The following is an 18,436-nucleotide window of genomic DNA, read 5'->3' as shown; positions in this document are numbered from 1 at the left end:
TCAGTTGTAGAGTATATGCTTAACAGGCTGAAGGCCCTGGGTTTGATCCCTAGCACAGGAAGGAAGGAAGGAAGGAAGGAAGGAAGGAAGGGAGGGAGGGAGGGAGACAGGGAGACAGACAGGGAGGAGAAAAGTTCAATTCAGACCACTATCATCTATCACTTGGCTTTTCTCTTGACACTCCTTTGTACCAATATCTTTTGACTACAGACCAATTTGATCTCCTTTCTTCTCCAATGATAAATGACATTTCACCCATTATCTCATTTCATTCAACCCTTCCAAAAATCCTAGAATAGGATTAGCCCCATTTTACAGATGAGGAAAATTAGGTTCAAAGACATTGTCTAAGAACTTGTCTAAGATGACTCCATGTTCAAGAAATGGAAACAATTTAAATCTAAGACTTCAAACTCTACCTCTCCTTAATTACAAACACATATTTGTGATTCATTTCTTGTCCCTATAGAGAATCCCAACTAAAAAATCTGAGTTAAAAGGGAAAGAAAGCCTCGTCCCTATACTCAGATGCAAAATCCTATGTTAACATTGTACTGTGTGACTTGTCAATCCCCAGCCCCATCTCTTATTTTTTTGTGGTTCTGGGATCAAATCCAGGGCCTCACACATACTAGGCAAGTATTATACCACTGAGCTATAACTCTAGCCTGTCTCTCCCTTTTTCGTGGTTTATACAAGGGGTTGGCAAACTATAGTGTGCAGACCATAGTTTGGCTTATGATTCAAGAATGGTTTTTACATTTTTACACAGTTGGGGAAAAAATCCAAAGAATAATATTTCATAAAACATGAAAATCACATAAAATTCATTATCCATAGTTTTATTAAAATACAACTATGAGGAGCTGGACACAGTGGCGCATGCTTCTAATCCCAGTGACTTGGAAGGCGCAGGAGGATAGCAAGTTCAAAGCCAGCCTCAGCAATGGTGAGGTACTAAGCAACTCAGTGAGTTCCTGTCTCTAAATAAAATACAAAATAGGACTGAGGATGTGGCTCAGTGGTTGAGTACCCCTGAGTTCAATCCCTGGCACCCACCCCCCAAAAAGAAATACAACTATGATATTCATTTACATATTGTGTATGGCTACTTTCAACCTACAACAAAATTGAGTAATTGTGACTATATGGCCCATAAAGCCAAAAACATTTAATATATGAGTGATTACAGAAAAAGCTTGCCAACCTCTGGTCTGTATTCCAGAATTCCCCCTTGTTTCTCTGTAACTAAGTAGTCCTTTGATATCAAGCCATGGCTGGCTGAGATACATGTGCTATTTTACCTCTTAGCTTCTAGTCCTGACTTTGTTCTGTCTTGCTGTGAGCCACATCTACCAAGCATGACAATACGAAAGAGAAAGACAAGATAAAATTTGCAAGCAAGTGTGATCAATGATAGTCACTCAATTGCTTTATAAGCTTTTTAAATCTCAGTACAGAAAAACACGATAACTTTCCCAAACTTGCAAGACTAGAGAAAAGTAGATATAGGATTCAAATCCAACAGATTCTTAACTACTGTACACTATTATCTCCCTAGGAAGCTGAAGATCTTGGTAATCCCAATGCCAACCTAGAATTCTAGGTACTGTTAAAATCCTCAGAAATAGCCTATCTAAAAGTAAAAGACTTTATTGAATTCTTTTCACATGCTAATCACCACAGAAACCTTTTGTATGTGTATGTGGGTGTGTATGTATGTGTGTGTGTGTGTTACTGACTGGGGATAGAACCCAGGGCCTCACACATGCTAAACAAGCTCTTTATCACTAAGCTACATCCCTAGACCTAAAAGGCATCTTATTTAATCCTAGTATCCTAGGTAGGGGAGATGTATAACTCATATTTTTACAACTATAAAAGTGATGGCAAAAAATGATTAAGTTCCTGGATTATACCAGTGGGGTGGTGATGGGTTTGGGGGCCCTCAGAAATGCAAACGTATAATTAAATTCCCTACATCTGATCTGAAGTTGATAACAAGCCCTAACTTTCCATTCCTGGAAGAGAGGGAAAAAAAAAATATTTCTAGGTAACTCAGTTCAGATATAAAATGTAGCAATCAAAGGTGTTTAACATTATTAATCATCTGGGAAATACAAATTAAAACCATAAACTGATGCCAGCACACACATCTTAAGAGCTTAATTAAAATAAGAAAGGCTTTACTAGATATAGACATATTGTGACTAGAACTTGCATTTACCACTGGTAAGAGTGTCCACTAGTATAAACACTTTGGAAAACTGCTTGCCAATATGAATGCTATGCTGGAGTTTATATGTACTAGCTTACAGAGAAATTGCTAAATTTTTAGGTATCATGTGAGCTAGCTGACTTCACTTTGGTTGCCTGAAATTATGCAGAATGGGAATATAACACTCAGAAACTAGTAATCAGCACCCACCCCAGAGCCAGTTGTCAAAATATACCAGCACACCACTGGGCAGTATTTACCAAAGCTCTACCTACACATATCCTATGACCTTGCAAATCCACTCCTAGGCATATACCCTATAGAAATGTTTACATATATTCACCAAAACTCATATGTAAGAATGTTCATAGTAGCACTAATTGAAACAGCTTTAATCCAGAACACAAATATCTCTAAACAGAATAAGTTAATTGAGTCTTGTTCATTCAATGGAACATAATGCAGTGATAAGAATGAAAGAACTACTGCTACCCACAAGTCCCCAGCTGAATCTCAAAACAGACAAAACCAATCTCTGGTATCAGAAGTCAGAGAAGAAGTTATTATTGGTAAAAAGGGAAGGAGATAATGAATGGATGAGAAACAAGAGGATTGGGAGGTACTCAAATTGTCCTTGATTTCTAAGTATTTGTTATGTAACTGTGTTTACTTTGTGAAAATATCTCAATAAAACATTCAATTTCAAAAATCAATCACTTTCATAATTGTATATCCATATGCAAGCAAAAATAAACTTCATCCCCTATATAAAAACTAAAAGTGGATAGTAGATTTAAATGGAAAAAAAAAAAAAAGCTGTATCACTTTAAAAACAGAAAAGAAAATCTTCATTACCTGGGGTTATGCAGTCTTTAGACATGACACCTAAAGAATGATTATTAAAAAAAAGATTTATTAGATCTCATCAAAATTAACCTCACCTCACTCTGCAAAAGAAACTGCTAAGAGAATGACAAGCCATGAAATAAGAGAAAATATTTATAGATCACGTATCTAACAAAGGAAATTTATCTAGAATATATTTCCTGATCTTGAAAATGTAGTATAGTTTTGCAAAATGTTACTGCTAGAGAAAGCTGAGTTATGGTTACACAGGACCCTGAAACTATTTTCACAACTTCTTATGGGTCTAAAATTATTTTAAAACAAAGATTAATTTTTTAAAATGAATATGAAGAGTTTTGCCAAGCAGACTGCCTATTTTCTCACATTACTGAATAGAATCCTTAGTATATTCTAATAGAATACTAATGGGGTATAATTGATAAAACTTTTCTAGAGAGAATTTGGGCTAAACCAATCAAGAGCTAACAGAATGTGTAAACATTTGAACAAGGAATTCCATTTCTAGTTTTTCATAAGGGCATAATCAGAAATGCATACAAAAATTTGCATACAATGATGCAGTTTTCCACATTTGTTTGTAATAGTGAAAAGGTGAGAAAACTTAAAAACTGGAAATAACTAGGGGACTAGTTTGTATATAATGGCATACCAAGAAGATAGAATACAGTGCAGCCATAAGAAGTTAAGCCATAGAAGAATATTTATTGACATGGGAAAATGTTAACAATATACTTCTATATGAAATATGTAGGATACAAAACAGTATATACAGTTTAATACCATTTTATGGAAAGAAAAATAGCCATATATACAAAATCATGCATAAGAAAAAATAATAAATGTACATACCAAATGTTTATAATGATTATCTCTATTGTGAAATTAGAAGTGATTATACAATTTTCTCATTAAATTTTACCTGCCCTGCAAACAGTATCCAGTTTATGCTTTTCTTTCTTGGTTGTGATTAGTTTGACATAATTCTCTTTAAACAGGCTGTTTCATGATCCATACCCTCAAGAACATACTTTTGGTACAGCTGTTGCTATCCCCATTTAAAAAATATATGTGACTTGCTTTTATGTACTGGGATAAGGAGAATATTTTTAACTAACAGAACAGACTACAAAACATTAGCATAGATCTAGTTAAGAAAATTATTACCTGGATAATCAGAAATCCTCTATTTAATAGAAATTTCAAATAGAGATAAAAACATAATTTCATTAGGGTTTTCATTAATGATAGACTGTGAAATACTCTACCATTAATGAAGGGTATGATGAAGAATTTTGAATCTCTCCTCTTACCAGCTGACTTTAGGAAAAGAGATTTGGGGTTTTTTTATTCAGTAAAATATGGTTAGTAATTTTGTAAAACGAATCAAAAATAAGATTTTTTTTTAAAGTAAGAGAAAATGAGATAATACATATAAGGTGTTTTGTTTTCTGTAAAAACCCAAATAAATGCTACATAAAATATCAACAAAGAAATTAAAATCAACTCAGATTTGTTATTCTGCAGGAAATGCTTGCTATTTCTTCACCCTTCAGGTTTGACATACCAATATTGTAAAATTATTTTAATGTTAATAAACAGCCTCTAATTTCTTCAATAATTTTAACAATTAATACATAGGACGTACTTAACATTTCATGGAAACCAAGGTAAGTGCTCCAAATACATATAAGTTATCCTTTGAATCTTGATAACTCATAACATTAAATAATGTTGAAAAATAAGATTTTATATCTCCAAATTCATCCTAGTGTAAAGTTGTTTACTTGATTATTACTAGAAATCCCTAGTAAGAGTTGGCACTTTTAAAGGTGAAATATTAAAGAAAAAAAGAAAGAAATCTGTCCAGCCTCTGATGTTTTCCATGCTCTAGTACCATTTCAAAGTTGCCTCCTAATTTCTGTCCTCTCCCTTGGGAGGAGAATGCCAGACAAATCTGTGATCGACTGAGTAACTGTTAGCAATTGTAATCATATCTGAAAGGGAATAAGTTCACAACTTTTTATATCTCAAAGGTAAATTTACTGTCTAGAGGTAATTTTCATAAAATATTAATTTTTTTAAAAAGGATGACTTGCTAAGAATAGAAAAAAAAAGGATTCTGTTTTCCAACTTAAAGATTTGTTCCTCTTCTCTCTACAAAATCATGGAACTGGAAAAGCTTGCTGGAGCACTAATGGGAAATATATATCAAATTTATAACATACTCATGGCCTTACTCCAGTGTCATTCTGACACCTCTATCCCATTATACAAATGTCCCATTAAACATAGTATAGCTTCTAGCATGGTTCTAATTTTTCAATGAGGATCACAAGAAAGGTACTTTTGGGTTGTTAAAAGAAACCAGAATATTACATCAACACATTTCAGGGATGAAAGGAGTCTACTGATACTCCATATTCATTGTTTAACATTACAAGAATTAAATGAAAAAAGGCTGCAACTAGAAAATCACTTCATGAAATTACACAATCACCAACTTGTGACAGAAATTGAGGCATAACACTTAGGCTAACAAACATGTTAGATGAATTATCACTTTGACACATAACTGCAGATGGATACTGCTGGATTTTCACTTAATCAATTACTCAATGATGAACACTATAAAATGAAAAGTGACATACTTATGAACTGAAATCACAAGAAGAAACTCTCCAAGATCAATCTTCAATGAGCTCCTATTCCAATAAGCCATAAAGAGCAGTAAAAGGCAATATTCATTTAACAATGTGAGAATCCCTATGACAAGAAATCGGGTATTTATATTCCTCTGGAGACATTTCTTCCCCACCTAACAAAGGCACTTGTCATGTACTGAAATGGACAGTTAATTCTGGTACTGCCCTGGGCAACTGTTACCTTCCTAAAATTAGATGAAGTAATGATTAAGTTCAGATTAATTCTTCCAAATAAGCCTAAAACATACATGAATATAAAATAAGTTCTCTATTTTTGGCATATGATATAACCAAGAAGGAAAAGATAATGCTGGTGTCCACAATGAATTGACTGACTTGAGCAGTCGAGGATATTCTCTCTGTACATTATATTCCTTGATGACTATGGAATGTGTATATAATTATAGGCAAATTAACCTTTCATATAGTTTCAGGTTTTAATGTTCATTCCTCTTCTTGTCTTTTTTTACCTTTTTGTTCTTTCCCAAACCCTTAGAGGATTCCTCCTGAAAAAGACACAAATCAGTGCAGCATCATTCACATGATGATGAAAGCTTACATGTAATCATAAATACAGTCTATATATAATGGTGAGGGTATAACTACTTTGATTTTTTTGTGTGTGTGTCTTACAGGGCAGTTTCACTTAGTTTATTATAGCATTTTCAAGGCCATCAAGGATAATCAAGATAAATAGTGTTTAGTAGATTTATATTTGAATAATTTCAACATTATTTAATCTATTTCCATTTTCCCAAGTAAAGCAATAAAGCTTAATAAAATAGATACGAACACACTTAAAACACGAAACAAAATAAACTGAAGAGTATAAAGAAGAAAGTATCTAAAGGCATGCCCGGGGCAAAGGAAGACACTAACAGAATTTTAGAATTTTATAGATGTTTAAAGAACACCTAGTCCCATGTGACACTTACCTACAATCTCTTTGGGCCTCAATTTTAGTGGAAAACTAGTTGGTTGTTAAAAAGTTTTCCTAATGTAAACTCCATGAACCTATAAAATCAGTACTCAAAGAGATGAAGTGATCTGTTCAAGGTCACATGTCTATCCTGTTCTGACTAGGGTCTAAGGGTCCAGTTTCCTAGTCTAAAGGTTTTACTAATGTACCCTTCACACTCTGATTCATTCTTAATTTTCTTAAGAAACTAGATACTGGGGCTTGGAATGTAGCTCAGTGGTACAGTGCTTGCCCAGCATATGCAAGGCCCTGGGTATGATCCCTAGCACCACACACACCTGTAATCCCAGCAGGTCAGAAGGCAGAGGCAGGAAGATCCCAAGCTCAAGGCCAGCCTCAGCAACTTAGCAAGGCCCTAAGCCTAAACTTAGTGAGACCCAGTCTCAATATAAAAAGCAAACAGGGCTGGGGATGTAACTCAGTGGTAAAGTGCCCCTGGGTTCAACCCCTAAAGATAACAACAACAACAACAACAATAAAAAGACAAACAAACTAGATATCAATAACAACTTACAGGTGAACTTGTATAGTTCTTCTCCACCAGTATGTTTCTGGCACAGTTGTTGATATGTTTAAAGCGATCTGGTCCTAGCAGAATCCCTCCATACCAGCGTGATACTACCACCATGACATTCCTCACATTCAAAATCTGTTATTTCCAGAAGCATAATTAGATACACAGATAAACATGTACAAATGTGTTTTTAAAAAGAAAGAAATAACCCATATAAAATTGCACATAAAATTTCCCAGTGATCTTAATGGCAGAGTCATATGAGTATGCACTAAGATAACTAACAATTCAAGGGTAACACATTGGAATAGAAGGGAATTTGGAAAACCAACACCATGTTCCAGTGCCCTTAAATTCCAAACTTCGGGGCAACATGGCAGAGTAAACAGGAGGGGAGACCATGCAGGCAGAGTTTTAATTCCTGATGACTTCAACCACAATAGCACATTTTAGGTAGTCTTTTTACCACTAGGCCAAAATGACAAAAAAATAAAATAAAATAGTCTGCTTCTGAACAAGCTCTGAGAGAAAATGGGCTGCACACGTAATCTAATGCCTACCAATAAAGTCTTCATCAGTTTGACATTTGTCAAATGCTGCCCTTAAAGTGAAGCCCACCAATGTACAGGCCCACATACAGAGTTCCTATTCAAGGGAAAGGCTTAGTTAAGAAACAAAGCTCCATATACTTTAGCAGAAGAAACCACAGTAACTACCTTAGGAAAAAAACAATCCATTCTTAAAATTAATGCACAATCAATGATCACCAGACAGATGAAGAAAATCCAGCAGCATGAAAGAGAAAGGACAAGATAAACAAACTAAAATGGATCAGGAAACATTTAAGGGTGAGAACATCTGGGGGGAAAAGCTCTAATTAATATATGTAGAGAAATTTAGAAGATAATGCATCCATAAAACCAGAACAGGATTCTATGAAAAAAGAAAAATAGTGAGCAAGAAAAACTTTTAAGAATTAAATACATGGTTGCTAAATTTTTTTTTTTCTTAATTCAATAGAAACTTTGAAAGACAGTTAAGAAAATGTCTTAGAACATAAAGACTATGAGATGGACAAGTTAATTTTTTAAAAGAAACATTCTCCATTAATACAAAAGTTCTAATATTCAACTAATAGGAGATCCACAAAAATAAAACAGAAAAGAGAAGGGAAACTGTCCTAGAGAGAGAGAAAGAGAGAGTCTTTCCTTCAAGTTGAAGAAAATCTTCTATTGTCTATACCTTGAAAACAAATCACTGGTTATAAACCATTTGCTTTCTGCCCTGTAACCAATCATTAAAATTTTCAGTTGATGTTTAAAAATTAACTATTAATTTATAACATTTAACTGATTTATTTATTCCTAAATGGAGCTCTTTTATTGAGAAATTTTATGGCTTGTACAGAATAGGTCTCACAAAGTTTAACTTAACACCTACCTCCATGAGATGGAGAAGACGCCCGCCAGCTGCTGTTTCCCCATCATCCTCACAGTCTTGCAAGAAGGTCTGTTTATCCTCACAATATATCCTAGAAATACATGTAACGAGGTTACACTCTGAAACTGAAAGTATATTATAATGGAAGTCACTCGATACTTGTTGTAATCAATTTGATTACTTCCAAAATTTTTGTTTTAAAAAATTGTTCTTGAAAATTCATGGACAATTTACTATCCAGTATGTTTCACCTTTTTAAAAAATATATATATTTAGAAAAACTAAGAGTCAAAGGTGTCTCCTGTATATCAGAGATGCTGCTTTTATGGGAAATTTAATCTACATACGACATTTCCCTTAACATCAAATCTATGAGTAATAAAGAGCATTCACTGAAAAATATTTGAGAATATACTATATAGAAATATAATGATAATCACTACAAAATGGTATAAAAAAAATAACAGCATATTCCTGTCTTCAAAAAGCCTAAGATTCAGTGAAACAAAAATCACATAAGATTAATACAACCATAAGTCAATATTTCATATTTTCCTCTCATTCCATCCATCAATCATTTCTTTCTTTTCCCCTTTCTAAGTAGGAATTAAATTATCTAATATTGATAAGCATCCTGGAACAGATTTTAAAGACAAAAATTAGAGATAATCATGGTATTTTTATCATTTAAGTCACTGGAAAAGTTATTCAGAATAATGATGCAGAGTAACATCATTATTAGTAGAATAAGCTTGTCAAATAAGTGTTATAGGTAAATATATATATAAATATAAATACATTATTTGTATCTTTTATATTGTTTTATATTTAGAGTTAACAAATAAGCATATTAAATATAAAATATATAACATATTTATTAGTGTGTGCTTGTGTAGTACCAGTTTAGGTCTGCCATCTAGTGGATTTTTTAGGCCCCTACAATGATATCATGTGAAATGACTAATGTGGTAAAGACACCTGCCCAACTACAGCCATAAAATGTTGGAGACTTTTAAAATAAACATAAAAAGCTATAAAAGCTCATCTACATACATAATTCAATTATATTAATCATAGATTACAGTAATAATATTCATTCATTCATCCTTCCATCCATTTATCTATTCATCCATTCATTTATTCATCCAAAAATACTGACTACTTACTATGAGCAGGCTCTATTTTTATTCACAGTTGACCTCATATGAGGAAAAGTGAATTAGTACTATTAAACAAAAATTTATATGACAAATTTAAGAATGACGAAAAGAAGCCAGGGGTTGGTTTAGATTAGATTTGCAATTATAATCTAATCCCATTATTTTATGGAACAAATGAAGAAAATTTGACTATTTAAATCAGTACTGTTAGATTATAGGGAAAAAAGGATCTATAGAAATTTTCACTAACCCTTTCCTCACATGCCAGGAAGATGATGACACAGCATCCAACAGCTGTGTGTACAGTAGCCTGAAGAACGCCCCACAACTACAAAAGGAACACAGCCCGGTACCAGGCAGTGACATCTTAAAAGGACCCTATGCATTCAAAATATACAACTCAAAGTCAAAAAAGTTCATTCTTTCTACTCCCAATGGGTTCCCCAAGCCTCCACTTAGTGTCTTTTTAGTGATACACAATCCTGACAAGCTCAGTTCTTTCATTTCCAAAAATCAATTACAGAAGGGAGGCTGAGGAAGAAATAATCAGAAAACTGGGGCCTGAAATAGAATAGTCAGCACATAATTTAGCTTTCTTTTTTGATAACTTGGGTCAACATTATGTACAAGGTTGTTGAAGCCACATAGGAATAAAATAAAAAGAAGTAAAATTGAATTATATTTATTTTAATTATTAATCATGTAACAATAGGATCTTTAAAAAGATAATATTTGGTACAATTACTGAAATAAACATAATTAATTTACATAAACTGTTAAGTGTGCACTAAATAAGCATGTGGAATTAACAAATGGTAACTATTATTAATAATTTTTACAGCACAAACCACTGAGAGCAAAGTTTAATCCTTCATTTTCACACCAATGGCCTTAAATCATTAAGAATATATTAAAATTCTGTTCAGTAATACTGTTTAGAAGAAAAGTATATAACTAATATGCAATTAGCACCACAAAAAATAAATAAATAAGATTAAAATCTCACATCTCCAAAGTGCTACTTTTCAATGTGAGTTTTGAAGAGCCTAGGTTTTACAAATAGGTCTCAATCGAATTTTAATTTTGCACCAAATCCCTGTATTTATATTCTTTTATTTTAGGCCTAAACTATGTCCTTAAGTTGTCTTATGTTGCATATTAAAAAATATACCCTTTATGTCTTCATTTACAAATCAGCAGATTTGTATACATTAGTATTCAAAACTAAATGTGGTAAAAGAAGCACTCTTAATCCACTGCTCATAGGACGGTAAACTTTGGAAAACCACCTTTGGAAAAAATTTAGCAATATGAGTGAAGTTTCAAAAATGTTCATGCTTTTTAATAATTCTACTCTTTAAGAATTTATTCTTATGCACAAGGCCCTGGGTTCAATCCCCAGCACCACCAAAAATAAACAAATAAATAAATAAAATTCAGTTAAAAAAAAAAGAATATGACTTTTTTTTTCTAATTATAGCCCCATTTCACTAAAAAAAAAGTTCACGTACTATTATTTATAATGTTGGAAAATATGAAAAGCTAAAGCAAAAAAGAAATGTTTAAATAAATTGTGGTATGGAGCCTCAAATAAATAACAGTAATTGAAATAGTATTTATCAAGTAGTTCTAACAACCTGGGAGGATGCTTTTGTTAAATTAATAATAAAGAATATAAGGGTAAACCACTGAAAAAAATTGTTTGCATAGAAAATATATAAAACTACAGTTGATATTTAAAGTCAGAAAATGCTAGATTTTCCCTCCAATTCTTCCCCCCCGCCCTTTCTGCAGTTTCCAAATATTCCACATAGCTATTACTATTATAATGGAAAAAACCACATATAGTGGTTTTTTAGTTATGCATCATTTCCCAACCCTTGTTTACAAATTGCATATTCCAAAAATTGTGATAATCACTTACCTATAGGCATAAATGTTGTGGGTGGCACTAGCTATTTTCTTATTCTCATACAATTTGGCAAGAACCATTTTCACCTTCAAAACAGCAATAATATAAAAAAGGTAATGTATGCTTTTCATTTGTTCTGTGAATAAATGCTAGAAAAAATATCTTAAAGCATATTAATATTAATATTGTATTAAAATAAACAGTCTTTTAAAGAATCTTCAAGATTCTGAAAAGGGCATTTCCAAAGTTTCCTCCTCAGTGTAGGGGCAGAAATGAGTACTCTCAATCAGTACAAAAATGACCGACCTGTTTTTTTTTTAGCATTAATTATCAACAGATTAGTTTAGGCACGAACTGTCTGAGGCTTTGTATATGAAAAATTCTTCCCCATACAGAGAATTTTAAATGCAAATGTAAAAACTTCTAAACATCAGCTCTGAAATTCACTCAGTGCGGTAATTATACGATAATGATATGTTCCAAGTGTGATAAGTAGACTCAAGTCTTAGAAAATAACTGGCAGTTCTTTTCCATCAAAAGGGAAGAAGAGCTGGGTGTGGTGGTGCACGTTTGTAATCCCAGCAAGTCAGGAAGCTTAAGCCAAGAGGATCGTAATTTCAAGTCCAGCCTGGGGAAATTGACAAGACTCTGTCTCAATATAAAATTTAAAAAGGGTTAGAGGTGTGTCCCATTGGTATGATGTATGGTGTGCCTGCATTTAATCCCAAATACTGAGAAAAGCAGGGCAGGAGGGACAAGAAGACGACATTCTGCTCAGAGGAAACAGCATGTGCAATACACACATGCAATATAATATGACCAGATTTAGCAAATAAAAATAAAGGACAGGGGCTGGTGTTATGGCTCACAGGTGGAGCACTTGCCTCGTGCGTGCAAGGCCCTGGGTTCGATCCTCAGTACCACATAAAAATAAATAAATAAAATAAAGGTATTGTATCCAACTAAAACTAAAAAATAAATACTAAAAAAAAAATAAAGAGCACCGAGTTAAGTTCAAATTTCAGATAAACAACAAATATGGATCAATATAAACAAACATAAGTAAAAATATGCTCCTATGTAATAATGTTTACCTGAAATTCAAATTTAGATATTCTAGGAGAAACATAAAATGAAAGGTTTAGAAAATTTCATGTAGCTGTTATTTAAGAAGAAGAATGAGATGATATGTGTGTCAAGAATGATAAGCTAGGATCATATTGCAAAGGACCTTATATAAGAAGTTTACATTTTCCCTTGTAGACAACTGAAATCAGCAAAGATTATGTATGTGAGGGAGAACGGGGGAGTGAAGAGAATAAAATGTGATCATATTTTCAGAAGACCTGTAAATGGCAAGGAGTACAAAAGAAATACTGGAGGCAGCAAAAACTGAGCTAAAATTGTACAGGCCAATTTGAACCATTAATTTCACAATCTTATCTTTATCATTTTATAACCCTTAAGATTCTCAGACTGTGTGTGTGTGTGTGTGTGTGTGTGTGTGTGTGTGTGTGAGAGAGAGAGAGAGAGAGAGAGAGAGAGAGAGAGAGAGAGAGACACTAGGTATTGTACACACTAGGTATTGAACCTAGGGTTTTGCACATGCCAGGTAAATGCTCTGCCACTAAGCTACATTCCTAATCCTTCTTGTTTTTAATTTGAGACATTTCTGAGGCTGGCCTTGAATTTGCCATCCTCCTGCCTCAGCCTCTCAGAGTAGCCGGGATTACAGGCATGCATCACGATACCCAGCTTCAGCCAATTGATCCATAAAGTAAAGTAGGAAATGACCGCTATGATTTGTTTCAATGCTCACATAGTTCAAGTGACTATGATGAAAAACAGAAAGAGGATCCAGGATGAACAGATTTGGAAACGAATGTCTACAAGGGACCTTGATTGAAGAGTAAAGAAAAAAACAGGATTCCAGAAGAGGAAAGACCAGAAAGCTACACCGAAAGCTTGGTTTTAATCACAAATCTATGTAGAAAAGAACTTCCTCTTCTAGAGATTAAAAGAGAAATGAAAGGCCTAGTACAAAGAACTGTATTCCTAAAAGGTCTTTTCAAAGAACTTCAAGAGGAGAACAGCAACAGAAAACCAAGGGAAGACACAGATCCCTAAAACGTGTGGTAAATAATGAGACATTATTATTATTTTATTATTATTATTGTTATTATTTACTTGTATACATCAAATTGGAATTGCCTCATACATCAATTAAGTTTAACCTGGACTACATTATAGCAACAAGAAAGAAGAAAAGGATTTTTGCTAAAAAAAAGAGTGAGAAGGGAAAAGACCTAGGAATAGTTTTTGATTAAAAAAAGTCCCCTATTTATCTTTTAATAGGAATAGGACACCTAAGGGAAATAAGGTATCCTAAAACCAGGAAGCAGAAAGGCCAGGAAGCAGGAAAGACTGGGCTCAGTCCTTTTGGCTACTCTTCTCTTTGTTGGGCAACTGTCAAATGAACTTAGCTTCACAGAACTCCCACTGAAAAGGGCAAATAATTCTTTTAAACCAACTATTAAGCATTATAATTTTCTGTAATGACAAAATGAGTTTTTCTTAGATTCACTGGAGGGTTAAGTCCCATTCAAGAGACCAAGTGCAATTTTGAAAGTTGTGACAAACAGAAACAAAACTAATCTTCTATAATTCACAGTAATTTGGGAGTAGGGAAATAGTCCCAAATAATTTTTATCTTTTTTCTTTATTTTTTAATAATTGTTTTTAAGTTGTAGTTGGGCACAATACCTTTATTTCATTTATTTATTTTTATGTGGTACTGAGGGTGGAACCCAGCACCTCATATGTTCTAGACAAGCGCTCTACTGATGAGCCACAACCCCAGCCCCAAATAATTTTTTATCTTATGTGAAAATTAAACATTTGAGCAAAAATAAAGGTATTACTGCAAAATCATTTACTTGACTTACTTTGGCAAAATAACATCAAAGTGAGCTAACTTTACCTGTTTAGGACAAACTACAGGAGCCAAGTGGGCCTGAAAAGTACTTCTTCGGTCAGTAATAGGAATACCATGATCAATCGGAGGTAATTCTTCTATTTCTATAAATTTAAAGAATAAACTTGCTTTATTTTTCAAAGTCTTACATTCAAATACTGAAAAATTGGCAAAGGGGGACAGGAAATCAGGCAATAAATTTAAATTATACAGCAAATTAAAATAGCCATTAGTAATTACTAAATTTAAAAATTTTTTAATTTACCAAAATTAAATTTAAATATAATTTAAGTAAAAAGTCTAAAATGTATATAAGATAAAAATACTTGATTTATAAATGCCAATGTCACTCAGTGGAGATAGTAGGATTGAGACTCAAATCTTGAAGTATTACAGCAACCAAAGTTGGTATGACATATAATAATACAATATGTAGTTTTTTTAATAATAATACAATGTGTAGTTTTTAAGAGTGTAAAGATTGACAGCTGCTAATATACCCCTACTTCCTTATTCATCTATGGACACAGACCTCTGAGTTGAGAAATCTGTTACTTTAAATTGTATAGCTACAATATATCTCCTTATAACAAATATTTCCATTTCTTAAAATGGAATACATCAATACTATAGCCAAATGGTATTCCATGAAGAGTACTATGATGCCAGTTATTGTGTCTCTTCAAAAAGTTTAAGCATCATTAATTAACCCTTAAATCTGGTGAGAAATTTAACCATCATGGTTGCTACTAACTGCCTCATTTAGGATGAAGTTAATGAAGAAAAAAACTCAGGTTCTGGTAGGATGCTATTGCTTTTTTTTTTTTTTTTTTTCAGTGCTAGAGAATAAACCCAGGGCCTTGTGCATTCTAAGTGCTCTACTACTGAGTTATATCCCCTGTTCTGCCCTCTTCTTGAATTGCTTTTGGCCTCTATACTGATACAAATAAATCAAATATAGCATACAAGTCAGCATGAATTACTGACCTATTGGTGCTATTTATGATAACTGATTTTTCACCCTTTTTCTTTAAATGTTGGATCCTACTTCCCAGAAGTCTTATGTCAAATCCATGAATATATAAATGATTAAAATGGAGCTACTTTGGTTGAAGCACAAGTAGGAGCTCTGGATCCTCTCCCCCACTTTCATTTCTACTTCATGCTCTTTTGCTAGCCCTGGAGCACCACCTTTCAAAAACCTTAAACTTTCAGAGTACTATTTTTAAAAGCTATTGTAAAATAACATAGTGAACTGCTCATCTTCTAACCAAACACATATTTCCTCTGGTCTATAAATGTTTTTGTAAGAAACTTAAAAGGAACGGATGATAATATTGAAAATTTTAAAAATACTAAACCAGAACATGCTTTCTCATATGCACATAGAGCTATATACACATCAACCTATTTATAAGTTGAATACTACTGTGAAACATATTTGCTGAAACAAAAATTAAATTTTTAAAGGTATTTTACTAGCTTTATTTCAGTAGTTCTACTTTCCATGTTACTTTATTTATGTTTGTGAGCATAGATTGAAGTCCAAAACATCAGGAAAAAGTTGAAATACAAAAACAGAATATGAACTGAAAACATTAACAGCTTTTTTTAGTTTTGATATCTCCCATCATTAAGTCAAAACTCTATAAAGCCAGGGGAAAAAAGGAAATTTCTATTTTTTTTCCTCACCATTCTGACAGACCTGGGAAAACACCAAAATGGTCAACAGTCAGGAAAAAAATAAATCTGTCTGCAAATTAATAACTACTTCCTAACACCTGAGTGTTTACTAAATTTCCATAAGATGCCAAAGAATAATTCACAACACTATCACCCCACACTCCTCATAAGAAACTACTTAGTGACATTATACCTGGTTGATTTTCACTGATATCAAAATCCAATGCTTTCACTGGGTTCTCTGGCTGACATGCTAAAATGAGATCGTCTTCACATTCAACATCTTCCTCTTCAGTTTTCTTCTTCACATCTGGGCCTATGTGGATATGAGACTTCATGATTATAAAAACGCAATTATAAAATCACTCTTACATAAACAAAAGGTCTTACAAATTGGTGTGAGTATACTATGTATACAACCAGAGAAATGAAAAATTGAGCTCTATATATGTAATAATAATTGTAATGCATTCCACTGTTATATATAAATAAAAATAATTAATTAATTTTTTTAAAAAATTAGGTCTTGACTCTAAACACCATTCTTAACAGAAAGAATCAGAATTCCTCTTCCTCACAACAGAATTCCAATGAATAAATGAAGAAAACGGAGAATCATCATTAGGCAAACAACATAGTAATAACTACTGCTGACAGAATCTTCTGATGGATACTAAAATGTAAATGAAAGTTTAAGGAACAGGATATTGGCATAGCCTTGGCACATGCCTATAATCACAGCTACTCAGAAGGCCAAGGCAGAATGATCATGTCAGTCCAAAAGTTTAAGGGACATCATGTCTCAATTAAAAAAAAAAAAAAAAAGAACTTCCCACAAGACACAAAGGAAAAGTTAAAAGGTATTAATTATGATAGTTCTTTTACATGTTAATTTGGGTACCCAAGTCAGGGTACACAGATATTTGGCTAAATGCTCTTCTAGATGTTTCTGTGCAGGTATTTTTTTATGAGATTAATATTTAAATCAAATGACTCTGGGTAAAGCAGACTGCTCTCCATAACAAAGGTGGACCTTATTCATAAAGAATGACCTCCCCAGAAGAGTGAATTTTCCCAGCAGACTACCTTTGGACTGAAACTGCAACATCAGTTCTTCCCTGGTTCTCCAGCTGCTGGCCTACTCTGCAGATGTTAAGACTTGAAAGCCTCCACAACTGTATAAGCCAATTCCTTAAATCTCTTTCTCTGTACACACAAAGACACACAGACATATACACACACACAAACATACCCATTTCTCTGGAAAACCCCAACACAGTAACTTAACAGTGGAGATATCTGGCACACACCACCTTAACCAAAGGATCAAGGTAAGCATCACCAATAATACATCAGACTGATATTACGAACTCCTGGAAATGATGTATTTATACAGGACACAATATCATTTTTGTATTATTTTTGCCAAAAATAGCTAATCTTATTCCAATCATGAGAAAACAACTAGACAAACCCAAACTGAGGGGTATTCTACAAAATACATGATCAGTACTTTTCAAAAGGGTCCAAGGTTATAAAAGTAGAGGAAAGAATGAGGAACTGATTATAGAACAGAGTACAGAGAAGTCATAATTAAATACAATGCAGAATCCTGGACAGGGTCCTAAAGCAACAGAAAAGGCATTAGTGGAAAAACTAGTGAAATATGAATAAGCTCTTTGGTTTACTTCATAGTACTGCACTATGTTATTGATATTACAGCAAGGTAATGTATGATGTTAGTAGGAAGTTAGGGTGAAGAATATAAAAGAGCTCTTTGTACTATTTTTACAACTTATCTGTAAATTTGAAGTCAGTTCAATTTTTTTGGTGAGTGGGGGGTACTAGGGACATAACCCAGAGGCTCTAAATCACTGAGCTACATCCCCAGCCCTTTTTATTTTTTATTTAGAGTCAAGGTCTCAATAAATTGCCAAGGATCTCACTAAGTTGCTAAGGCTTGTCTCAAACTTGTGATCCTCCTGTT

General features: G+C 33.3%; 1 protein-coding gene across 1 annotated transcript in view; it reads right to left on the bottom strand.

Moving 5' to 3' along the window:
- Nucleotides 1-3,767: 3,767 nt before the first annotated feature.
- The window catches only part of IMPACT (impact RWD domain protein), a 28,526-nt gene continuing 13,857 nt past the window's right edge, over nucleotides 3,768-18,436 (bottom strand). The window contains exons 6-11 of the mRNA XM_081263619.1: nucleotides 16,643-16,765; nucleotides 14,773-14,870; nucleotides 11,805-11,878; nucleotides 8,721-8,811; nucleotides 7,281-7,415; nucleotides 3,768-6,293 (exon numbers count right to left, since the gene is read on the bottom strand). Coding sequence (XP_081119745.1) covers nucleotides 6,225-6,293; nucleotides 7,281-7,415; nucleotides 8,721-8,811; nucleotides 11,805-11,878; nucleotides 14,773-14,870; nucleotides 16,643-16,765 — 590 coding nt within the window. The 3' untranslated portion in view covers nucleotides 3,768-6,224. The remainder of the gene's footprint in view (nucleotides 6,294-7,280; nucleotides 7,416-8,720; nucleotides 8,812-11,804; nucleotides 11,879-14,772; nucleotides 14,871-16,642; nucleotides 16,766-18,436) is intronic.

The sequence above is a fragment of the Spermophilus citellus genome (genome assembly GCF_964194105.1).
Source record: "Spermophilus citellus genome assembly, chromosome: 12".
NCBI lineage: Eukaryota > Metazoa > Chordata > Mammalia > Rodentia > Sciuridae > Spermophilus > Spermophilus citellus.
The sequence above is the reverse complement of the archived record's forward strand: the minus strand, read 5'-3'. Positions and strand labels throughout refer to the sequence as shown.